Raw genomic sequence first — 25,580 nt, forward strand, 5'->3', positions numbered from 1 at the left:
CCAAATTTTGGTATCATCAGCAAATTTAAACAGGTTGCTTTTCACCCTGTTGTCCAAATCGCTGATGAAGAAATTGAACAGCGCAGGCCCAAGGACCGAGCCCTGGGGGACTCCACTGCCCACTTCCCCCCAGGTTGAATATGACCCGTCCACCACCACCCTCTGAGTACGACCTTTGAGCCAATCTGCAATCCATCTGACTGTGTAGGCATCAATGCCACAGTCGCCTAGTTTTTTTAATGAGGATGGGGTGGGAGACAGTGTCAAAGGCCTTGATGAAGTCTAGAAAGACTACGTCCACGGTGACACCTGCATCCATTGTCCTTGTGACCTGATCATAAAAGGCAATCAGGTTGGTCTGACATGACCTGCCCCTAATGAAACCATGCTGAAACCAGACATGAGGGACCTGAAAAGGGGTATGGAAGGGAGAGGAAGAAATGGATGAGGGCAAGAAGGGGAAAATGAAAGGGCACGTGAGATTTTCTTTATCTATCATCTCTGGAGACTGTAGGGGGGAAAGGGACAGAAAAGCCCACCCCCGGCCCCCACAAAAAAAGTGGTCTAGAAGCCTAAGTCACACTACTGAGACAGCATGTTTCCTTGCATTTGGAAGGCAGAGGAAGTGGCCTTTGTACACATCCTGATCCACAGTGGAGACACAGTGAGTTTTGAGAGCCGCAAGAAGGTGCTGGTGGGGGACCGGAAAGAGAAGCTCCTCATAGAAATGGAAAAGCCCTTCTACAAACCTGGGGAGACAGGTATGAGCAATGGGACAGGCAGGACCAAGAAGAGGGGATGTGGTAGCTGTCCTTGTCTGGGGATGGTTCCTGTGAGATGCAAGCCCACCCCACCTTGCAGGTGAAAGTCAGATCCATTAGTCACCAGGCGCAGAAGGAAGCCTATGGGTGGAGGGCACTTTCTTTTCTGAACCATTGGTGACCCTATCATCCCCACATGCTGCTCAGGAGTACTGCACCTGTAGAACTACCTTTTGAATAAGACCTGAAATCAAGGCCAGGACTCACTGCTCCTTGGGTCTCTGAAAAATCCCTGTCAAATTTGGAAAGAATATTGCTCATTTGACAGCAGAGCCCCTTTTTTGCTGGGCTGTGTACACACATGAACACCCACCAACTCATCCTCAGGCCACAAGCAGGGGCACAAGGGGATGCTGGAGCATGGGAAGGGAGCTGTATACTCCTCCTAGAGCCTGTCCCAGCTGGAGTGACTCACTGCATATTCTTGTTCCCTGCAGTGAAATTTTGCATTGTGAGCCTTGATGAGGAGTTTAAGGTCATCGACAAAGTGGTGAGTGTCTCTTCACTTTTCCAGGAGGCAGGGGCCAGTAGCATACTACCCCCAGGCAGAGTATGTGGGGCAATCATCACACTTCTCCCTGCAGTAAGCAAGGCTGGGGAGGATCCAGTGAGGTCTCTGTAAGGAACACATCCACGGTTGTCACCTCTCCAGCTCTTGCAGTCCCTCTGAGATGGGAGTGTGGCTGCTGTAGAAACCTGGGTGTTTAGTTGGGGAGTGTTGAGACCTGAGCTCAGAGGCAGGACCTGCTGAAGGGGAAGCTGAGACTTGTATAATGGTGATCTCATTTCTCTCTTGTGTTTCACACTACCCCCTGGTGCAGCTGCTGGTGTGTGACCTCTTGGACCTGTCTTCTCAGCTCCACATTGCCACTGACACTGCTGGAGTGCACCACATCTCCTGGCTGAATCCTGCCCTGCTTCCCTTCCCCTGAACTGTTACCAGCAATTAATGGTTCTGGGGGTGGGGGAGGCAGGCAGGGGGTGACAGGTAGCTGTCAAAAAAGAAAGAGATGGGAGACTCAGGATGGGCTGGGGGCCCTCAGGCACAGAGCGAGGATGTGACTCTTGGCATGGTGCTCCATGCTCGCTCTGAGCATGTGTATGGGGCTGAACCCCCGTTCATGCCTAAGGACACCAGTGTTTACAGTGGTGCACATGTGACCATGACTGTCCATTCCTGCATAGGATCCCAATAAAAATCGTATCAGCCAGTGGCTAGATGTGAAGCCAAGGCAAGGGATTGTGGATTTGTCCTTCCTGTTGGCCTCTGAAGTAGCTCTGGGGACATATGCCATCAGACTGGATGAAGAGGAAATTACAGATGACAAGCTAGGACTATTCACGGTGGAGGAATATGGTGAGTACTAGAGTGGGGAGGCCAGGGGAGGCTGCATTAGGGTGTGTAGGGTTGTTCATTAGATTTTGCCATTTGAGAATTACTGCCCCTGCCTCCCCTCAACCCCACCTCCATCCTGAGGTCTTGGTCCCCACTGTGCTCCATCTGAAGCCCCCCCTCACTGGCTCATACTGCACTCTCCTAGGGCACCGTCACCTTGCTTTGGAGGAAGAAAGGAAAATGTAGCCCCATTATTCTTTCAGCCTTGAGCTTCAGCTACACACAAGTCCCTGGCCCAGACCCCTGCCGCAGGTCCTGCCCCTGTGCTCCAGGCTCTCCCCAGCTTTCCTGGGGAATCAAGCCTTGAATTCATTCAGTCATGGGGTCCCTTTTCACATCAGTAATGCTTCCTGCATCTGGAGGAACCCTGCTTGGCTGTACTGAGGTGGAAATGAGCCCAGGTTTATGCAGGCCTGGGTCCCCTGGCCTCTCTTTCCATACACACTGATCTCTCGATGCTACCCTTGCCGTGACAGTAAATGGGATTGAGTTTAGGACTTGTCCACATTGGACACGGTAAGGAGCACCGTGGTGAGGCACAGCACCTGTGCTCTATGGGTGCTATCCCCTGAAATGATTCTGGGGGAGGGGGAGGCAAGCAGCAGGTGACAGGTAGCTGTCAAAAAAGAAAGAGATGGGAGACTCAGGATGGGCTGGGGGCCCTCAGGCACAGAGCGAGGATGTGACTCTTGGCATGGTGCTCCATGCTCGCTCTGAGTATGGGGCATAAGCATGATCCTGGGAATGAGCCCTCAGGACATTTGAGCCAGCCCCAGAACTTATTGGTGTAAGCCAGCCTTGCTCTGAGGAAGCTACATTATATCCACATCTGGAGTACATGCGGAGCACTTTAGAGAAGTGCCCCAAGGCAGCCCACAGCTGGCTTAGATATGCCATTAGTCTCCCAGTCCATCCATCCAGTGCCATACTGGTGTCTCAGAGGCTGTGTCAGGGAAAAATGGTGATCTCACTTCTTGGGACTCTTCCCTGAACCCATCCTCCTACCTCCATTTACAAAGCTGCCAAAATTTGAGCTGGTATATGAGGTCCCATACCTGATTAACACTGCAGATAAGGAGTTCCAGGTCAAAGCCTGTGGCAGGTGAGTGAAACTGCCTTGTCTCACAAGCCCCAGTCCCACCCTGGACATTGGCTTCCTTCCACCACCCCTCTGGCAGCAGAGTAATGACCACTTTTCTTCCATTGCTTCTCTCCTACCTGTGGCTTGGGGACCCCACCACAGCAGGAAACAGACACCTCCCAATGCCACCAGGATGGGCATAGACCTCAGCTGCCCCTTTCCTACAAAACCTACGCCTATGCAGAGTAGGTGGAATGGGCAGTGCGGTGACTCTGAAGGGCAAACACCCAGCAGAGATCTGAGGGGAACCATTCCTGCCCCTGTTCTTTGTTCAAAGGGTGTGCTGAGACCAAGGGTGCTGAGGCTGGTTTCACCTTCTCCCTGAGCATAGGCGCCCTGTTCCCTTCACTCTGTCCTGTTGCTGAGATGTCTGGTCCCCCCTGGGGGTGTCTTCTCCCACTTTAACCCAGGTACACCTATGGCAAGCCTGTCCAGGGAGAATTAGAGGTCAATCTGACTCGAGCTGTAGATCCTTTTGCAGAAACGGGAAACACAACACTCTCTCTCATCAGCAAGGAGTTTAAGAGACAGGTGAGCAGATGGGGGTGGGGATGGGGATGGGGATGGGGATGGGGATGGGGATGGGGAGGGAAGGGAAGGGAGTGAGTCATTGGCTGAAATAAGCCACCCATCCAAGTGATCTGCCTCTGTCCCTTCTAACATGTCCTTCTTCATCTGTCATGGCATCCTGTTTCCTGCCTCCTGCCACAGCGGGTCAGACCAGGCATCCAATCTGCTCATGACCCTGCTGCTGGAATTACCTCAGTAACACACTGGCCTAGGGACACCCAACTCCCAGATAAGAGAGAAGTCCGGGTGCTTTGGGGAAGGGTGGAGGGCCTTCCCGCCCTCTGACCCACAGTGACAAAAGTGGCCCTTTAGCACAGTCTGTAAAGATGCCCACTGCTGGGTGCTTCCAGGAGGAACACAAATTACCCATGCATACCAATCTTCTCCCAGACACCCCAGATGCAGTTCTACATGCCACAAGAGGGGCTGTCATTAGTATGGCAACTACATACTCAAAGCTGAGACTTGGAAATCCAGCTGGGTCTCTGCATCTTGTGCAATACACGTGGCAGTAATAAGGCACCAGTCAGGACTCAGGAATTATTTTGGCCCCAAAGCACAAGGCAGACTAGAGGCTAGTGCCCTTTAACAGGACTGTACAGGCTCTGCAGGACTCATGGGAGTAAAACTCTGTGCATCGGACGTGGACCAAAACATTAGCACTCTTTGACCACCTTCTTCACATCTGCAGGACACAACATAGCCATAGAGAGGCATGAGGGGCCTATGGACTGAGGGTTACATGCTTTGTTGTTTAGGCAGATGGAGCTATGAGCCTAGTCAGGCCCCTCATCCTCACTTTCATAGAGTTCATAGACATAGACTTTGACCAGGCTCCTGAAGCTTTGACCCTCACCCCTACTCTGGGCAAGTCTCTGGACCCCAGGATGGGCCTGGGGGCAGTGGGTAGAGCTGGAGGAAATACCCATCAGGTTGGGAAATGGTATCAAAACATACATCCTAACTTCACTCCTAACCTTCGCTCCTATGTCCAGGGTGTTTTCCATGGAAGTTAGGCTTTCCTGGTTCTTCCTGTCCTCACAAGGAACACTGGCGTTCTGTCAGTGGAGGCCTAGACCATTACCTGACTCTTTGGAGCTTATCAGCTACACTTCTCAGACATTATCTCATTACCTGGAGAAACACTATTGGGGTGATTGGAAGGCCCCACTTTATCTGGCCAACTACTGACAGCAAGGAGGATGCCCTGCCACCTCAAGTGGCAGGATACTGTGTCTCGCACCTGCAGCAGTTGGTTTTAGTCCCATCTCCCTCCATGAGTGGATGTGATGTACCTAATCACTGCACTGTTTATCTGCCCTGCGTGGGGATGCTGCCAGTCTAGTTAATATGCCTCTAAGGTTTCCCTTCACTAAGCAAGATGTCCACCATGGGTTTGATGAGATGTACAGGGTTTTCAGCATCTAAAGACTGAGGAGCTGGATGGAAGGATGTTTAATATTGGGCAACATCTGCAGACTGCTGCCCCACTCAATCTGTGCTCTTTTTCTTTTCTTTGGTCCATCCCAACATCTACAGACAGACAAGAGTGGTTGTTCCACTTTTACGGTGGATACAGTGGATCTGGCACTGGCCAACTCTGACTACCAGGAATTTTTGACAACTTCATTCAAGCTGCAGGAAGAAGCAACAGGTACCAGTGGGGAGGGAAACACTGTCTCCTTGCACCTGCTGGCTTCTGCTACTCTCCTCCTGGGAAACCCTTGACTGATTGCTTTCTTGTTTGGTGGTCCCATCCCCCTTCATTCCCCCACCCAGTGCAGGTGATTTTTTAAACTTCAGATCTTTGAAGTCGGTGACTTTCACTGAGATTTAGTTTTGGTGTCTTTCAGGTATCCCCACTTTCTACCAGACCCCTGGGCTACACCACTTCCTCCCACTTGTCTCCAATTGCCTGGGTTCATATTTCCCCGCAAGATTCTCTAGTACTGGAGTGCCCAACCAGCCACTAGTGTGAGCTGCACAAACAGCATCTCTCCATCACTCAGTGCACCTCAGCCTGCCATGGAATATATAGCAACCCGTCCTCGCTGTCTCCAGTCAGCCACTGAGCCTTGTCCACAGCATTACATACCTACAACAATGTCCACAGCATTGGACTCTAGGTATGTCTACATTGGCCTTGCACTGCTCTCAAGGCTGCCTCTGAAAAATAAGCAACCAACTGTACTCTTTAAACCCAGTAATGGGGCCACAAGTCTGTTCCAGGGCTTCCTTCATCCTGCATTGCTGTAGAGCACCCCATCCATTGGGATTTCCAGAAATCCCTACCCTAAGCACTACCCCACTTCCCCTGCTCTCTGGTGTTTTTGATTCCCACATTACTTCCTATTTGGCTCTCCAAGATGCTGCCACTAAAATGGTGTCTCTCACCCTGTTGATCTGACCAATGTATTGAATTCCTCCCCACTTGCTCTCTGCACTGGATTCTAGCTTCTCTCTCTTTCCTACAGGTCTGGCACAGCTCTGTCCCAGCCTGCAACTCAGAAAGCATCCCTTTTGCACTGCCCCAACCACGCTCTGTGTTCTCTGCTCCTGTCACCATGCATTTCTCTGCACTGCCCTGTGTTTAGGGAATGTTGTTTCACACCCAGTCTGGGAGGGACCCACACAGCCCCTGCTTAGATGTCCTCTAAAGAACTTTATTTTGGTCTGTGAGACCTGGAAACACAAGCTTCATAGGCACCTGTAAATACAAGCCTTCACTGGGAGGGAACAAACAGGTAAGTTGACAGAGCTGAATGTATTCAATATCCAAACACCTTTCCCTGGTTCTCCAACTGCACAGTGACAGACTGGAATAGACTGGCTCAGTGGTCATAACCACGACTGCCTGCTCCATTCCTGGCAGGCAGCAGAGATGCTCCTCTGGACCTAGTGGTAGGTGTTGCCATGGAAGGCACTGGGTTTCTGACCTACTCCTGAGTCTTAGTACCAGACAGATGCATTTGCCATTTGGACTGTCAGCTCCTTAAAGCAAATGGTTACTTTGACTTTGTGTCTGCTACAGTGTTTAACAAATACCTCATCTCTGCTCAGGAGCCACAATCTGGGAATCTGCCAACACCAGCATCACTGCGGAGCAAGTGTTGATGGAATTTGTTGATTTCAATCCATTCTACAAACCTGGATTCCCATATACAGGCAAGGTAATGTCCACTGCCCTCTCTGTCCCAGGGGAGCCTCCCCTCTTTATACCTTGGAACCAAGCATAGAGGAAGGGAGAGATTAATGCTGGGAATAAACCATAGGCCCAGTTCTCAGCTGCCCTAAAATGGTGGGCTCCTATTAAAGTCAATGCAGCTATGCTGATTTACACCAGCTGAAGATGAGGCTGTGTGTGTCCAGCCTCCTCAGAGACTACTGAGGCTGAAGACTTCAGCAGATGAGTTCTGTGGCCAGACCTGGTTTCTGGAGGCCTTGTGGGTGCTTTTCTCTGCATTCACAGACAGCAATGTCATCTTCAGCTCCTGAACTCTTCACTCCTGCAAGCAGGCAGGAGAGGGCATTCTCTTCGTAATCCTGTCTGCATGTTAATGCAGGCCTGATATAGGTGACTGCACAGTCATTACGATAGTCCCCGCAGGGAGCCCCACTTCTGACCCCAGCACCCCAACAGGGAGCTGGAGAGCACCATGCTGCCAGGAGTGGAGAGAATGAGTGTTGAGAAGGTGACCTCCCCTCTGGAGCTACACTGTTCCAAGAGCCCCAGTGTGGTCTAGAAGGAGCTGGGCTGCCTGAGCTTTAGACAAGATGTGAAATCATGGACTTGGCCTTTAAAGCACCTGTACCACTGCTCAAGGGCACAGATGTGTTCATTGCAATATCCAGGGGAATTACCTTTCTCCTCCCTAAGATTCCCTCAGTCATAGCTGGATGAATTTTTTCAAGCCAAGTCTTAGATCATTGTGTATTGCTGCTCTTAAATAGCTGCTTATATTTTTCAACACTGGTTATTAGGATCTCTGTATCCTGTCTGTCACCTATAAAATACTTCAGAGTGCCTGGCCGGAAAGGTTTTACAACTGCATTCAGCATCAGAAGCCATCCAGTTTCCAAACTGCAATGCACAGTGAGTAGGAGAAAAGGAGACAATCATTTTACTTTCTTCTCTACAGATGCACTGTTGCATCGGTGACTTTCCCCTCCAAAACAAAACTGTTTACCTGACTGTGGACGTCAATGATGTGGAGACCCATTGGTCATAAGTCACAGATGAGAACGGTGATCCTATTTCTTGCTAAACACAACCCACTGGAATGACACTCTGGTTTCTCTGAGGGTGAGTCCTGTGAGTAGACAGAAGTGGAATCAATGTCAGAATCAGTAAAGACATGAAGGGACAGGACAGAGAACAGAAGGCTCTGGGGTTTTGGTACTGAACTTTTGACTTCTCATGCTAAGTGCTATTCCCTTGGGCTGTCTTGACCAGGAAGAGTTGCAGCTTCAGCTCAGCCACTCACCAAGTCTCAGAAGTGGAAGCACTTCCTTGCATGAGAGGAAACTCCTTGTTTTCCATGTCCTGCACAGCTTCCTGTTTGCCTTACCTTGCTATAACCCTGGCTCTGGATGCTTTCCCTATATTTTTTAGAATACACTTTAACACTTACTTACCTTTAGCTAGTATGGTACCAACATTGCAGAGGTATAATGCCTCCAAACCTGTTTCCTTTGCTCTCTACTAACCACAACCTGGAAGATAGATTAGAACCAGCACTTCAGAGCAGGAGGACTCCATAGCCTTATTCTTGATTCCCTGACCCATCTTGCTCCCCGGCTCTGTAGCTGAACTGGAACCAATACCTTACAGGCAAAACACCCCACAGACTGTTCCCAGTAGCAGCATTCTAGACATAGTTTCATAGCTGGTAGCGTAGGAAGGGACCTGAGCAGATCATCAAGTCTGACCCCCTGCCATGGGCAGGAAAGAGTACTGGGGTCAAATGACCCCAGCTAGGTGTCTATCTAGCCTCCTTTTGAAGACCCCCCCCAGGGTAGGGATGAGCAGCACTTCCCTTAGAAGTTGGTTCCGGCTCCTAGCCACCTTGACAGTGAAGTAGTGCCTCCTGATAGCTAGCCTGAATCTACTCTCAGTCAACTTATGCCTGTTGTTCCTTGTTACTCCCTGTAGTGCTCGGGGGAATAGGGACTCTCCCATTGCCTGCTGGTCCCCCTTGGCAAGTTTATAGGTGGCCACCAGATCCCCTCTCAGCCTTCTTTTACTCAGGCTGAACAGGTTTAGGTCCCGTAGCCTCTCCTCGTAGGGTCTGCCCTGCTGCCCCCTGATCATGTGAGTGGCCCTCCTCTTGACCCGCTCGATGCTGTCCACATCCCTCCTGAAGTCCGGTGCCCAGAACTGACACAGTACTCCAACTGCGGCCTGACCAGTGCCGCATAGAGGGGGAGGATCACCTCCTTGGACCTGCTCGAGATGCATCTGTGGATGCATGACAAGGTGCGGTTGGCCTTCCTGACTGCATCCCCACACTGCCAGCCCATGTTCATCTTGGCATCAATGATGACTCCAAGATCCTTTTCTGCCTCTGCACTGACGAGAAGGGAGTTCCCCAGCCTGTAGGTATGCTGCTGGTTCTTCCTCCCCAGGTGCATCACCTTGCACTTGTCAGTATTGAAACCCATCCTATTCTCATCCACCCACCTCTGTAACCTGTCAAGATATAGTTATAGCCTGTCCCTCTCTTCTAGCATGCTCACTTCTCCCCTCATCTTAGTATCATCCGTGAACTTGAACAAAGTGCTTTTCACCCCCTCGTCCAAATCACCGATGAAGATATTGAATACCTTTGGCCCTTTTACAGTCCTCTGGCACCTCACCAGAGCACCATGAGTGCTCGTACAGCCGTGCCAGGGGTCCTGCAATGACCTCAGCCAATTCCCTCAGCACTCTGGGGTGGAGATCATCGGGACCTGCTGATATGAACACATCTGGTCCCTCCAGAAGTTAGTTCCCTGACTAGGTCCTCACTGACCGTAGGCCTGCAAGTGCCTCCCCTGGGTCTGTCTGGATTCCCAGTGTGGGGGATGTCCCTGTCCCTGCTCAGAAAAATGGAAGCAAAGAACCTGTTAAGGAGGTTAGCTTTGTCATCTGGTGCTACCATCAGATTACCAAGCATGTTCTGCAGACGCCCCACGTTACTGGTACCTTCTTTTTACCCCCTATGTAATTAAAAAAGGACTTCTTGTTATCTTTGATCCAGGTCGCTAGTCCCAGTTCCACCTCTGCCTTAGCCTTCCTGACAGCCCCCCTACAATCTCGAACCAAGAAGGTATAATCCTCCTTAGTGATGGCCCCTCCCTTCCATTGGATGTACACCTCCCATTTGGTTTTGAGATGTTCCTGGATGCTTTGGGTGAGCCATGGGGGCTTTTGAACACTCTTGTCCCCTTTGATCCATGTGGGGATTGTAATGCTTTGGGCTTGGAGGATCTTCTCCTTAAGGAACAACCACTCTTCTTGGACTTCCAACTCCCCTCCCCTCTGGAACCTCAGTGCCTCCCCGACTAGTTTCCTTACCTCATTGAAGTCCAGGGCTGATGTCTTGCTGCAGGCCTTTGCCACCTTGAGCTGGATGGTGAATTCCAGTAGTCGATATCACTATTGCCCAGGCGGTCGAGCACCTGCAGTCCACTCACCAGGTCATTGCCTGTGGGCAGGACCAGGTCCAACAAGGCACTTCCCCTGGTGGGACTGTGCACCTCCTGGGTTAGGTGGAGGTCCTGTAACTCAGCTAGGAACCTACGTGAGTGGTCAGACCTGGCTGACTGCTCTTCCCAGCAGATGTCCAGGTAGTTTAGGTCACCCATGATGACCACGTCCCTTGACTTGACTGCCTCCGTGAGCCAACCTGAGAATTCTCGGTCCAGCTCTTCCCCCTGTTTGGGGGACCTGTAGTAGACCCCCACCATTAGATCCCTTTCCCCCTGACCTCCTTGTATTCAGACCCAGAGCACTTCAGTCTGCCCCTCCTCTGACCCAGTGCTGTTTGCTGAGGATGTGTATTGCTCTTTGACGTAGAGCACCACACCCCCGCCTTTCCTCCCCTTTCTATCCCGCCTGTACAGCCTATAGCCCTTGATGTTTACCACCCAGTTGTGCATTGGATCCCACCAAGTTTCAGTGAGCCCGACTATGTCCAGGTTTGTGTTAGCTAGCAGGACAGCAAGTTCCTCCTGCTTGTTCCCCATACTACAAGCAGTAATGTAGAGGCATTTAAGGCTTCCTGAGGGTGTATGCGCCTCCCCACAATCCCTGGACTGTCCAGGTCCCTGTCTCTTACCTGGGTATTTCTTGCACTCATCGCCTGACTTGGCTGGGCTGTTCTTCTGGGTATCTCTTCGCTTAATATTCTGTGGCTCCCTTAGTCCTCATCCTCCCCCGACATGCCTAGTTTAAAGCCCACCAGAGGAGATCAGCCAACCTGGAAGAGAATACACACTTACCTTTGGGGGAGAGGTGAAGCCCAGCTCCCCCACATGAAGTACCATGTGTTTTGCTGCAAGCTGCCATCATCTGTAGCTAGCTCTAGTTCCTACAATGTGTTGGGGCAGAAGTCTGTCACTATCATGGCATTTGCAGATATATACTTTTTAAAACAGAAGTTTTTCTGGATGTGAAATATAAGGGTAAAACTTACAGCCCAAGCAGTCACCTGTATTCTGCACTGAAGTATTTGATTCACCTCATGTTACACTGCTCTGAAACGCCCATTTTCAATGGGTTGCAAATTTTGGCACCAATATCATCTAACTCAGGCTTGTCCAACATACGGCCCGCGGGCTGTCATGCGGCCCTCCAAGCTGTTTTCTGAGGCCCGAGATGCTGTGACAGGAAACAAAAGTAAACACTGTACTTTCGTTTCGAGGAGGGTGATGTGATACCGCTTCCTGTAAGGTCTTTGAATATGGCTCGCCGGCCCACTGGGTGATAAAAAGCTCATGATCCGGCCCCACATTCAAAAAGGTTGGACACTGATCTAACTGCTTCTCAGAGGTTGGGATTTTGGACAGGGGAGCAAGGAAATTAGGGGGTTGGGCACCTAAGAAGGCAGGGAGGAGGAGAGGGAGATAGGTGGACAGGGCACAGAGGTCATTGGGCTTATGGGAGAAGGACATTAAAAAAGCATTTCTGCTAAAAATGTCAGCCGTGAGAGAGTTAACAAAAGTTGCCAATTGTTTTTCTGTTCTAGCCTCAACACACAGTTGAAAAGCAGGGGGCATCTCCATTTCCTGGAGGCCTATTGCTTATAGATTTCATAGACATTAGGGCTAGAAGGGACCTTGGAAGATCATCAGGCTGGTGGACTTCACTCTACTGATTGCATTCAGTTCATATATTTAAAGGTTTCTTGGCAACTATGAGCATTCAAGACACAACTGAAAGCAAAGAGGAAGCTTGTGGTTCTGTACCCAGGGTAGATTCAGCTGCAAGTTCTGAAGATGGGCATTGCAAGGGGCCTGCCCACATGCTACAGGGACAATGTTTCTATCATGCACCACTGTTATGGACTAGGATGTAGGTGGGTGGCCTAATGGTTAAGCCACTGAAGGAAGGCAGGGGCAGAAGAGCCAAAATGCCAGGTCCAGAGGGAAATCCAGAGGCAGAGTCCACAACACAGTCCAGGCTCACGGTCCAGGAATCAGATTTTGAGTTACTGGGTCCAAGGGACAATCCAGAGATCAAAGTCCAAAAATAGAACCAAACAGGGTCAGGAACTAGAAAATCCAGAGAGCTCAGGGACCAGGAGGCTTACCACAGCACACAGGGATCAAAGCTGTCAGCTGGCCTGGAATCTGCTTCCACAGCTGGGGCTAAATGGGTGGGTGGTGCTCCCAGCAGCAAATCAAGAAACTGGCCAGTTAATTCACTGGAGCAGAGCTTGGCAACCAGAGATTGAAGGTAGGTATGGTCACCTAGGGCTTTAACCCAAGCTGGGGCTTCTTTATGAGGGTCCCTGATGACCGCATTCATATGGTTGTGTGCTGCCTGGCGCTGACCCCCTCGCTGCACATCTGTGTGCTTAAGGGCAGGTATTCCGTCAGGAACGTCACCAGGGAGGACAGCTCCACAGCTGCTGTGAGTTTCCATGAGGCTTTCAAGTGGCTGAGACCCTTCTACTCTGAGAGCCGCAGTTTTTTGGAGATCCAGTATGTGAAAGAGGCGCTGCTCTGTGGCCAGGAGCATGAGGTGCAGGTGGAATACATCCTTGACCGGAGCAAGCTGGGCCCTGGGGCCAACCACGTGGATTTCTATTTCTTTGTGAGTGCCCAGAACAGTCAGGGCATGTGATATTCGTACTGCTATTTAGTGGGTATACCCAAGACATCACTGGGCAGCTCCATGCCCTGGGTACTGGCAGTGCCTGTGGCAGTGGTGGCTGCAATGCTGCCAGCAGTGCTGATGTGACCGGCTGCCAGCTGTGGCAGTAGCTCGTTTTGCTTCCCTCCCTGCCTCAACACACATACCTCAGAGGTGGCGACCAGAGCTACTGCCCTGTTTTCTCCCCTCAGTTATGCTACTGGTACACTTTGCTGTGGATCCTAGAGGCCTACAGTGGAGGGAGGTCAGGCAGTACACCAGTTTGCAGGTGCCATTTTGTACCTGTCTTTTGTTGGTGCCTCCCAATTAGTGTGTTAGCATGTCTCCGAAGTGTCTCTTACCATACTCCTATCCCCCCTAGCATTTGACAGCCATCCTAGCTTAATGGGTTAGGAATGACTCAAGTCAGCCTTGGATGACCATTTCTTTTCCATGGTCACCAGTTTGCTGTTTTGCCAAGGGCAGCTCTGGAGGGCAAGACTAATTTTGAGAATGCAGACAGCCTTGCCCTGGCCATCCCAAGGGACCAGTTTCTCGGAGGTGAACTCCATGGTGTTTGGAGCAACACTGGCCTATAGACTGAAAGGGACCTCTCACTTCAGGGCAACCAGTTGTTCTTGGTCACTAGCCAATGTGCCCAAGTCTATCCCAGCTCAATAACCATGTCCCTGCTCCAGATCTCCTATGCTCCTGTGCTACCAGGGCAGCACATGTGACCCTTGCCTCTGCTAGGCATTGCTAGTTCTATGTTTTTTTCTCATCTGGCTTCACATCCAAACAGCTAGCACCTTGGCCTCTGACTGGCTGTTTTCTTTCTGCTCCAGGTCATATCAAGAGGTAGGATTGTCTTCAATGGACAGAAGCAGGTGCCAGTTGGGCAGGATGAAAGTAAGTAGGAAAACACAAACTTCACAGGAGTCTCTGTTCCAAGTCAAGCTATTGGGCCAGCTCTTTCTGGGATGTAGCCTTCTCCTTTGCCAGGTCTTCACCTTGTTCAGTGTCCCATCTCCTGTTTTGTTGTCTCTAGCTTGGTGTCCTGCCTCACCACTGTGGCTAGTAGCAGACACTTCAAAAGGAGGCAGGAAACCGACATGACTCACCTACTTGTACAATACCATCCTACAACGGTGGAATATTCTCTTGCCCCATGAGGTATTCAATAGCTAGGGAGTCATTTATCACTGTAGATATTCTTGGCCATGGCAGGAACTATGCTCACTAGTGGGGGCCAGGAAGCAACTTTTTTTGCTCATGAATGCAATGGGCCTCTGGTAGGCTCTCTGCTTTCCTTCGAAGCACTGAGATGTTGATCACTGCTGAGGCTTAGGGTTTTAACAGGGTTACACTGTGTCTGCCACTTCTTGGAAAACTCAGAGGTTCCTAGAGGGTCTTGCTCCTCTGCTCAAGGCTATACCTATGGCCAAATTTGGCCAAAAAAAGTAATTTTTCCCCTCAGACAACTTAGCCACAGATCTTGAGCATTTTCATCTTCCGTGGAGGTATAGGGCCTAATCCTCTATCTTAGATTTTCCTAGAATGTATTAACCACATACTTCCCTGTTCCTGCAGAAGCAGAGCATTGGAAGTGTCCTCATCTCCCTGCTTGTATCTGTGGCATGCTATAGGGTGTTCTTGGTGTTTTGGGTATTGTGCCTCATAACTGTGTAAGGCGGTAGAAGGGGCACTGTTGGGGGGACTAGATCTGTGCTAACAGCAGCCTGCAAACACAGGGGACTAGATCTGATGGCCCAGGTGGCCACATTCAATTCAATGTTCCTATGCCCCATTGTGATTCCTGCCATGCCATCTGCTTCAAGGGCATCCAGTGGCAGTGGGTTCCAGAAGTCAATTCCCTGATGTGCAGATTTAAATAAGTCTTTTACCTCCCTTGTGCAGCACTGAAGGGATGCTTCTCCTTGACCCTGCCCATCAGTATTGACTTGGCACCCTCCTCCAACCTTCTTGTTTATGCCATATTTGAAGATGGAGAGGTGGCGGCAGACATGGAAACTTTCACAATTCAGAAGTGCTTCAGAAATAAGGTGAGTATCACCCTACAGGGCTGGGAGGGGGTAGAAGCATGGCTTGGATTGGATGGCCTGTGCTCTCAGCTCTAGTCCCTGCATCCTTTTCTTTGTGTTTCCAACAGCTTCACCCACTCTCTCTGTCTCAGCATCCTTCCCTCTCCTCCTGTCACTGGGGCTCCATATCCCTTATTGTCTTGTGCACCTTTCTCCTTTGATAAACCCACATCCTGTTTCCTCTCCAGGTGTCACTGGCCTTCTCCCAAGAGGAGGAACTCCTAGGCTCAAAAGTTGGTTTGCACCTGCAGGCCACTCCAGGCTCCCTGTGCTCTGTCCAGGCTGTGGACAAGAGTGTTCTCCTGAAGGAAGGCAGCCTCCTGACAGCAGATGCTGTGAGTAAGCCTGCCCCAACCCTGCCACCAAGGGGCCCATGTCCCCTCTGCACTCAGGAGGAAGCACAATGATGGGGAGAGGTCTACTTTGATGTCCTGGAACAGGGTGGTGCTTCTGAGGAGGAAGCTGTGCTCTGCAGGGAGAGAGAGCTGTGTTTTCCCTTCTAGAGCACTTGGAGATCCTTTCCCTACTAGATTTTAGCCTGCTTCTGCATTGCAGTCTCTGTGAGGAGGGACCCTTGGCTAGTGGTTAAACAAAGAGGCTTGGGAGCCAGGACCTTTTTAGGGTCTTGTCCAGGTTTGGTACTGAGGCTGGAAACAATCAGCAGAGTGTGATCAGCTGTAATGAGGCTCTGATATATCACAGCACAGCTGATTGTGCTCCACAGATATCTAAAGGCATCACCAGGTGCTACACTTTAACTTGGGGCATGTCTGCAAACAGGAGGAAAACCCCCACGTTCCCCCAACTCCACGCTGGGGAGTGAGGGGACCCTTCTGCAGCGGATTTCTCCAGCAGGCACCTGCAAATGTGGAGGGGGAAAACTCTCAGAGGGTCCGTGTCTGCAAGTACTTACAGATGTTCACCAGGGAAATCCCCTGCAGAGGGATTCCCCCAGTGTGTGCATCACTGCTGCACTCTGATGTGGGATATGTGTCTTCAAACTTGCAGACATGCACTCTGTGTCATGCTGAAGCTCTGTATTTCCTTGCTTACCAAGACCCATCCCCCAAGATCCCTGTAACATTTCTGTGTAAGCAGGGAAAGCAAGGTGGGTGTACCCAAGGCCTGATCCTGCCTGAGATTCCTAGGATGTGCAGGACCGGACTCCTCAAGGCTTTGGAGCCCCTGCCCAGGGTGGCTGGAGAGTGCAGATGTCTGCAGGCTGTTCTGGTCTCCCACCATAACTTTACAGATGTCTCTATTTATCACTGCCTTCTGTCACGGCCACAAATTTGAGCGTTTGTGGCATGACAGGATGTAGGGACATCTGCTTACTTTTGCTTTGTGCCACCATAAAAATGTTTATGGTGGAACAAATATGATGTCTGTTTTCTTCCTGAGTGGCTGTGTGACCTAGGACCACAGGGCAGGGAAGGCTAATTCTAGCCTGTCATGTGGGTTGTGAGACTTAATTCACTGAGATCCTTTGAAAGGCCCTGGAGATGTGCAAAGGCTGGAGAGCACGGAAGGGTAGACCTGACCGGCACGGGGTGTCAGATTCCAGGATGGGAGCCTGAGCCTGCTGCGCCCAGCAAGTCCCATGTTGCATTGAAGGACCAGTGCTTTTGCATTGCTGAAAGCTGCGGCTAGTCAGGATTTCTTGGGGGAAACAGATGGGAGAATAGTGGCACCCTCCAGAACGGTACTCAGAGCACCCCAGTAACCTCTAGTCACATCATGCATCATAGCTGTTTAATTGCCCATATAAACAAAACACAAGATGTAAACAGCGCTCCTACATGCTATCAGCTGGCTCCTTCCAGCAGTTCCAGGTATCAGCATTGTCTGTGTTCCCCCCTCTCCAGCAGCCTAGGTTTACAGGAACTCTGCTCCTTGCAGGGTTCAGGGCCAGATAAACCCCGCTGACTGAGGATCTGAGTTCCACCTCTTCTGATCATGTGCTCCTCTGACAAGCTACATGTGTGCCCCCTTAGCTAAGTGGCACCAAACCTTTGGCCCTGCAAGCTGGATGAGTGGTGCCAGGTCAGTCCGCAAGCCAGATCTGGACCATGGACCTGATCCAGTGCATGTTGTTGGCCCAGCTGGGGCCTGATCCCTCCAGGTGGGAACCATTCAGATAGGGCCTGATCCAGCCATGCAGGCCAACATGGGCAGGACCTGCTCTCTCCATATGGGCCAACCTAGGAGGGACCCAGTCCCTCTGCGTAGTGTCAGTGCAGCCAAGGCCAATACAGACACATGGGGCTTGGATACTTGGTGGTGGGAGAGCCATGGTAGTGCTAATTGCCACCTCTCCCCCCATGCCTATGCCGAGCTCTGCAGGCTGGATGACATGGCTCCAGTAGCTGGATCAGGCCCACAGGCCAGGGGTTGAGCACCCCTGCCTTAGCTCAGTGAACAGCCTAATCTCATCTGCTGCAGTTTGCTCGGCTGAGCTGCAGCCAGTGCCCTCCTATATGCTTGGAGCTCTACCTTTTTTACCTCCTGAGATGCAGCCAGCTTGCCACCCTGTAGCCCCTATTTTGACTTTCTCTTGGCTGTTGACCTTCCCCTGGCTGCTTAATGTAGATCATGGCCCTAATACACCTAATACAGCAAATTGCACCCCTAGCTTCCAGTTTTATCTCTCATAAAGTAACAGGAGCCTGTTAAGTCCTACTTCTCATTGCTAGAGGACACACACGCATACACACATATGCACACAAATGCATGCATGCATGCATACACACACAGGCACACACAGCTATATACACTTGGGGCCAGTGTGTTACATTAGCCTCTGTCTTCCCACTGCAGATGTATGAGCAGTCCCACCCCCTGAGGTACTTGATTGAAGGGCGAGGATTCCCTTATCACCTGGAGGACTTCGAGCTGTACCCCTGCCTACCTCCTGTCACTCCTCATCCCCCTACCCTTTGGAACAGACACCCCACAATGGGGGCCCCCTGGTATCAAGTGAAGCAGATGTGTATAGTCTCTTTAAGGTGAGTTTCTTCTTTGCTCCTGCACTAATTTCCTCCTCACCTTCATCTGACCTGCTGTGTGGCCCAAAGCCATGTTCTTTGCAAGGGAAGCTCAAGATGTGCTGATTCAGGTCTCAGTTATCTGGGCAATGACTGTAATTCACTGCCGCAGACAGATGCACTCCTGATTTTGTACCATGAGAGAAAAGAATTTGTCCCAATTTTATCACGTTTTTTCCTCCACTTTTGCACACATTTTCCAGAGCTAAAAATGCAAGTGAATGTGCAATTATGGATTCTACATGAATATACAGCATTTTGACATATCCCCTTTACCTGTAGCTCACTCATTACAATTTGTTGTTGTTGTGATGGGGGGGTGGGTTTCACAGTTTCCCCTTCCCTCATTTAATCATGTTTCTGTTAGAATTATAGAAAAAATAATTTCAGGAGGTCCCAAGCCCCAGCTGAAGGCAGGATCATCTGTGACTACCCCATCTAACCAGATGAAGCTTCAGTCTGGGTAGCCTGTTGCAGTGCTGAGCTACTCTCATAATCAGAAGGGTCTTCCTAATGGTGAACCTAAATTTTCCCTGATGGAGACCATTTCTCCTTGTTTGTCTCCTGCAGCTATGCAGAATACTCTACCACCATCCTCTTTATAACAATCCTTCAGATGTTTGAAGACTGTTATCAAATCCTGCTTCCGTTTTTTCTACCCCAAACTAAATCATCCTGGTTCTTTCAGCCTTTCCTGATCAATCATGTTTCCTTGACTGTGAATCATTTTTATTGATCTCCACTAGACTCTTTCTAATTTGTTCACATTTGTCTTGAAGTGCAGGGCCCAAAACTGGATACATAGTGGTCCTCATTTGCAATTTTTATTTTTAAAAAATTCTGGAAATTTTTCAGGTTATATCTTCCAAATATAAAAACCAGGATGAAATTGGAATAAAAGGAAGAAAAGAAAAAAATGGTTTAAATCAGGGAAAATAATTATCCGTTCCCACAGCAATGAGGGAGGGAGGAACTGGAGTAAGGCTGGGACTAGGGAAGGGGAGGGGAGAGGGGTGTGAACGCAGCCTGTTGGCCGCTCCCAGGGCTGCAGCAGGAAGTAAAATGGAAGGAACTGTCAGTGGGTGCGGGGTGGGGGGACGTGGCTCTTGCTGCTATGTGCACCCCGGGAGGGCTGCGGGATGGGGGGTGCGCTGGGCTCTTCCCAGGGGTTGTGTGCCCCTGGATCTGCACTCAGGATGAGAGCAGGCTGCCATTGCAGGCAGGGGCAGGCACTGGGCTCTTCCCGGCATTCAGCAGTCTCCTCTCACTGTAGTCTGCTGCCACTGCAGGCTGGGCCGGCGGCAGCACTGGGCTCTTCACGGAGCTTGGGGCAGGTGGCAGCCTGCTGTCATTCTACGCATAGATCCAGGGGCAGGCGCCCCCTGGGGAAGAGCCCGGTGCAGCCCCTCAGCCTGCAGCCCTCCCAGGGTGCACATAGAAGCAAGAGCCATGCCCCCCATCCCCATGCCCTGCACCCACTGACAGTTCCCCCATCTTTGCTCTCTGCTGCAGCCCCAGGAGTGGCTGATGGGCTGCATTCATGCCCCTCCCCCCGCTGCAGCAGCTTGCTGCTGGGCTGCCCTGGTGTCTGGGGGGAGGGGTGAGTGGCACGGAGCTGGACACGGAGTTGGGGGACCCAACCCCGACACTGGCACCGGCACCTCCTTCCCTGCCAAGGGTCAGAACCGGGAGCCCTGCACCCCTGGGCAGCAGCTCCAGCCCCATGGGCCCATGCAGAGCAGACAGGTGCAGTGCCTGTTGCAGGGAGTGGGGCACCCTCCCCGGCCACCCTCCCCGGCCCCGGGACAGCCACCACCACTGGCCACATCCCCCCGCTCCACATGCAGCCACTGCCCCCTCCACTACCCCGTGTCCAGCTGGAAACCTGCACCTCAGGTAACCAACAGTTTTAGCTTACCAGCACCCCATTCCCCACTTGTGCTGGTTAACAGGGATTTGAACTGAAAAATGGGTGTTAATTAGTAAAAACCAAATAATTTCAATAAAAAAATTCAGGGAATTTATTGGTGAAAATCAGTAAAAAATGGAAATGAGAAACATTGTGAATACGGTACTCCAGGTGAGGCTTCACTAGAGCTGAACAGAATAAAAGAATCACCTCCCTTCACTTGCAAATAATGTTTCTGTTAATATAGGCCAGGATGCTACTGGCTTTTTTGCAACAAAGCATGATGTTGGTTCATATGCTGTTTTCCCAGGTCCTTTTCTGCAGTTTTGTGGCCTAATCAGTCATTTATTCCTCAGTCTCTATTTGTACATGATTGTTCCATCCTAAGGGAAGGACTTACTCCTTATCCTTAGTGAATTTTATTTGATTTATTTTGAACAATTTATCCAGCTTATGAAGGTTATTTTGAATCCTAACCCCACCCTGCGGAGTGTCTGCAACTGCACCCAACATGGTATTCTTTGTAAATTTGCTAAATGTGCACTCAATCTCAACTTACAAATCATTAACCAAGATCCTAAACAACAACTGACAAAGGAGAGACCCCCTGGGAACCTCACTTGATACTTTTTCCTGACCAAGCATGGAGCCATTTTGGTGACTACTCTTTGAATACAATGATCCAATCAGTCTACCTTATAGTACTTTCATTTAGATTATATTTATTTAGCTTATTAATGAGAATGTCATAGGAGACAGTGTCAAAAATCAAGGTATACCACATCCACTGCTCTCTGCACATCCACAGAGCCCATCACCTTGTCATAGAAGGAAATTAGGTTGGTCAGGCATAACTTTGGTGAATCTATGCTGCCTGTTTCTGATCACCTTGGCTGCTTATACACATGTTCAAGGGTGTGGGGGTGGAGGACATTTTAATTAGAGTGGTTCCCATAGAGTCGCTCTAATTAAAACACCTCATCGTCATGTGTGTTAAGCCCCCACATATTTAAAAATAGCCACAGGACACTTTGTCTAAACCCCATTTGATGAGATTTAGACAAAGTGCCCCTATGACCATTTTAAAATGTGTAGGGACCTATAAACTTGATGGTGAGGCAATGCTGGAGTGCTCTAATTAGAACACAGAACAGACTTGATTAATCAAATCTGTTCCAATGCATCCTAATTAGAACGTAAACTAGCACATGTATAGGCAGCCCTTGTTCTACTCAAAGTGCTTAGAACTAAATTCCTTGATAAACTGCCCCATGATCTTTCCACATGATGAGGTCAGACTGACTGGTCTGTAATTCTCCAGATCCTCCTTTTTTCCCTTTCTTAAAGATAGGCACTATAGTTGCCTTTTTTTGGAGTCCTCTAGGACCTGACCCATCCTCCATGAGTTCTTAAACACAATTATATAAGGCTGTGGTAATCCCAACTCTGCTCTATGGCTGTGAAGCTTGGGTGACCTATAGGAACCAGCTGAAAAGCCTGGAATGTCTTCACCAGGGCTACCTCTGAAAAATCCTTGGCATAAAGTGAGAGGATCATCATACAAATGGCAGCGTCCTTACTGATGGTAACACCACCAGAATAGAAGTGTTGATTACTCAACATCAGCTGCAGTGGACAAGGCATTGTGTGTGCATGCCTGATGTACATTTACCAAAACAACTGCTATACTCCCAATTCAGCCAAGGACAAAGGACACTCAGGGGACAGAGAAAATGCTTCAAAGACACCCTCAAGGCGAACATTAAGAAGTGTGGCATTGACATCACACATTTGGAAACACTAGCCCAGGACAGGGCTATATGATGATGCCTTGTGAGAGACGGTATATCTTACTTTTAGGAAAGCCGTCTCACCCTGAAGGCAGGAAAATGACAGAAACGGAAGGAAAGGAAACAAGACTGAGAAATCCATGATCCAACCCCCTCTTTAACCACCACCTGCAGTGTTTGCCAGAGTCTGTGGCTCTAGCATCAGCCTTCTTAGCCATCAGTGGACTCATCTACAACCCTTTACTTGACCCATGGGAGTGAACATCCTCAACCATGACAGATCACTGCCATGCTACCGACAACTGAATGGCTATTAAATTGCATTAACCAATTCCTTTAGTACTCTAAGGCGCACCCCATCTGACTCTGCTTACTTGAAAACATTCACTTGCTTTAAGTAGTCCCAAACCTGTTCTCACACTGACCTCTTTCATGAAAACTTAAGTAAAAAAGGCATTATATGTTTCAGTCTTTTCTGAATCATCCATGACTAAGTTGTCTTCTGCATTTAGTAAGGGACCTCTGCTTTCCATGGTCTTCCTCTTACTTCATATTTGAAGAATGCTTTTTTTTTAATTGTCTTTTGAGTTCCTTGCTATTTGCAACTCAATGCATTCCTTGACCTTCCTAATTTTCTCCCTCCAGGCCCATAAGATATTCTTATACTCTTCCATAATAATATGACCAGGTTTCCATTTTTTGTGGGATTTCTTTTTGTGTTTGAGCTCACTGACAAATTTGCTGTTCAGCCAGACTGGTCTTCTGCTGTACTTCTGTACTTCCTATCCTTTCTTTGCATTAGGATAGAGTGTTCTTTTGCATTAACAGAGCATCCTTAAAGTACAGTCAACTTTTCCCCTCAGATTTGTCCACCTGTTTCTGGAGAGTATTCAAGTTTGTATTTCTGAAGTCCAGTATCTTCATTCTGCTGCTCTTCTTCCTTCCTTCCCTTAGGATCCTGAATCAGTTCCTGGTCACTGTCACCCAAGGTATCTTCCTCTTTCACATTCTCAACCAATTCCTCTCTATTTGTGAGCTGCAAATTGAGAAGAGCTTTTCCCCTAATTTGCCTCTCCACCACCTGTACTGAAAAATAACCTTGAAGCACTCCAAGAACTTGGACTGCCTGTGCACTGCTATGTTACTATCCCAGCAGTGATTAAAATCCCCCACATGTGCCAGGTTCTGTAATTTGGAGACTTTGGTAAAAACCTCATCTGCCTCTTCCTCTTGGTTTGGACTTCTGAACCCTTTGACCATTTCTGTGTACTTTCATGTTATCTCCATTATCCCCAGCAATTGCAAATGAAACTTCACCAACACCAAAGTCAAGAAACCCGTATCCTGTGCAAAACCAACCTTCACAAGAAGAATACACATGGATGAAGGGCGTCATTATATCAATGGTAAGCAGGGAGTATGGTCTTTGGCTGCCTCCCTACAGAGATAACTCTGACAGAGGGGGCTCTGATGCTCACCTTTCTCTTCTTGGCATCTGCTGTCCCTGTCCTGGATTGTCTGTGACTGTGACAGGTGGCTAATTTGCCTCCCCCTGCACCTTGTGTTTTTTGCTTGTAGTACAAAGGAACCATGGGGGTATGGTGGAGTCTGCATGTACATTAAGTATAAAGAACATGCAGAGCCTAGCTACACAGATGCCCTTCTGGTCTGGCTGGACTTTTGAGGTTTCACACAGAACACAGTTAACACCACTAGAAGTCTCACAAACTATGTAAAGAAATGCTACCCTGTTGTCGTACATTATCTCCCTTCACACCCGTTTCGAACCTGATGACCCATTGTGAGCCAGAGGGACTCATCTCTATCCAGTATGCCTTTTTCTGTCCCTGTAGCCTGCACTCTGGTTTGTACTATCTGACTGAAAGCCCCATGCCCCTTCCCTTCCTTCTTGACTCCCAGTGATGGATTAGTTGTGGCCAAGGGGCTTATTTCCCCTGACATCCTAAACACCAGAGTTGATGCTTCTTCCCTGGCTTTTACAATTCTCTGCAGCTGTCCTGCCCAGTCCTCAATCAGTAGCATCAGGCCACAAGCAGGAAGAGAAGACAAAGCCACGGAAACACTTCCCAGAGACCTGGATTTGGGATCTGGTCCCCATTGGGTGAGTGATTCATAGATCTGTCACTTTAGAAAGAAAGTCAGTGGAGGTTCCTGATCACATACCCACTGCTACCTATGCTGAGAGATGCTCCTTACTGCACCGTACCCCACAAAGTGAAGCATCAAACACTTTCCTAGCTTTGAGGCTAAAGAGAATCTTGGATGGGAAGCCCCTGCCTTGATGGTCCTTCTCTAAGGAGTGGAGGCCCCAGGGCAGCATACAGGTCTGCCAGTATTAGACTGAAATATCAGTTCCTGCCCCAGCCCCAGTCCTCAGGCATATTTTTCCCTTTCCCTGCTCCATGTCTTTCATTCTGCATTGAAGAAGGGCTCTGTATCAGGGTAAATGGTGCCCTAGAGGGAAATAGTTCTATAGTCCATGCCTCAGGCTACCTGAGCCAGCCCCTGGATGGGAGCCAGGAGGCTAGAAGTGAAAGGCCCTGAATGCTTCCAATCTGGGCTCTGCAAATGATGAAGAGTTCCTTGTGATTATCCATTTTTCAGTGAAGAGGGGGAAACCTTTCTTGAAGTCATCATCCCAGACAGCATTACAGAGTGGAGAGCCAGCTCATTCTGCCTTGCGGATGTTGGCTTTGGACTTTCACACCCAGCCACACTCAAAGTCTTCCAGCCCTTCTTTGTGGATGTGAGGCTGCCTTACTCAGTGATCCAAGGACAGCATTTCACCCTGAAGGCCACTGTCTTCAACTACTTAAAGGACTGCATCCAGGTGAAAATCACCCCCTCCCCCATATCCACTCCATGCCCAGGTGAGGACTGGATCCCAGAGATGCATCTGAAGCCCATGTACAATCCAGGAGTCTCAGAAGTGCCTCTGTTGGGGGCCCTGGGACCTTGAGGCATAGCCAGGGGGCCTCACCACTGATGTATGTGTCTGTGCCCTCAGGTACACACCACACTGGAGGAGTCTGTGGAGATCCAGGTGGAGCCCTGCCCAAGCTGCCAGTTCACCAGCTGCCTCTGTGCCAATGAAGCCAAGACCTTCTCCTGGAGTGTGATGACCACCAAACTGGGTGAGGTGGCTGTGGGTGGCAGGAGGGAAGCTGAATGCTTGCCTGCTTTGCCAGACCTCTTTCTTTCTCTAGCCTGCTTTGCCACCTGGGTCTTTGCTCTGAATACTCACTGCTGCTTCTGTGTGCTCTCCCCTAGGCAGTGTGAATCTCACGGTGAGCACCCAGGCAGAGAGCGCACACGAGCTGTGTGGCAACAAGATTGCTGTGACACCTGTGCGAGGAGATACAGACACCGTGATCAAATCACTGCTTGTCAAGGTCCGTCTGGGCTCTGAGGGCAACAGGAGGCCTTGGCGTGGCCCATTGGGTTCAAAA

General features: G+C 49.8%; 2 protein-coding genes and 1 long non-coding RNA gene across 7 annotated transcripts in view; all 3 read left to right on the plus strand.

Annotated features, from left to right (window-relative positions):
• Nucleotides 1–3,888, plus strand: part of LOC109296598 (alpha-2-macroglobulin-like) — a 13,318-nt gene extending 9,430 nt beyond the window's left edge. For 4 of the 5 annotated variants that reach the window (XR_002096996.1, XR_002096994.1, XR_002096995.1 and 1 more), the window contains exons 3-4: nucleotides 2,030–2,178; nucleotides 3,769–3,888. Coding sequence is in view for 1 of the 5 variants with exons in the window: in XM_019516067.1 (XP_019371612.1) it covers nucleotides 2,034–2,178; nucleotides 3,769–3,803 (180 nt within the window). In the remaining 4 variants the exon portion in view is untranslated. The remainder of the gene's footprint in view (nucleotides 1–2,029; nucleotides 2,179–3,768) is intronic. The other variant, XM_019516067.1, reaches the window with a different exon arrangement.
• Nucleotides 3,889–5,448: 1,560 nt separating this feature from the next.
• LOC109296599 lies at nucleotides 5,449–12,998 on the plus strand. The gene is made up of 4 exons (XR_002096997.1): nucleotides 5,449–5,582; nucleotides 6,989–7,098; nucleotides 8,068–8,231; nucleotides 12,917–12,998. It is a non-coding gene; the product is annotated as an uncharacterized LOC109296599 (long non-coding RNA).
• LOC109296451 (alpha-2-macroglobulin-like protein 1) lies at nucleotides 12,912–25,553 on the plus strand. Its single transcript, XM_019515862.1, is given in 11 exon segments — nucleotides 12,912–13,226; nucleotides 14,111–14,174; nucleotides 15,183–15,328; nucleotides 15,556–15,702; nucleotides 18,185–18,341; nucleotides 18,344–18,372; nucleotides 23,407–23,423; nucleotides 23,425–23,516; nucleotides 24,124–24,232; nucleotides 24,736–24,830; nucleotides 25,398–25,553. Coding segments are annotated over 11 exon segments (1,314 nt in total). The 3' UTR covers nucleotides 25,541–25,553.
• Nucleotides 25,554–25,580: the final 27 nt, after the last annotated feature.

The sequence above is a fragment of the Gavialis gangeticus genome, unplaced genomic scaffold (assembly GCF_001723915.1).
Source record: "Gavialis gangeticus isolate Ggan-Ray unplaced genomic scaffold, GavGan_comp1, whole genome shotgun sequence".
Lineage (NCBI taxonomy): Eukaryota > Metazoa > Chordata > Crocodylia > Gavialidae > Gavialis > Gavialis gangeticus.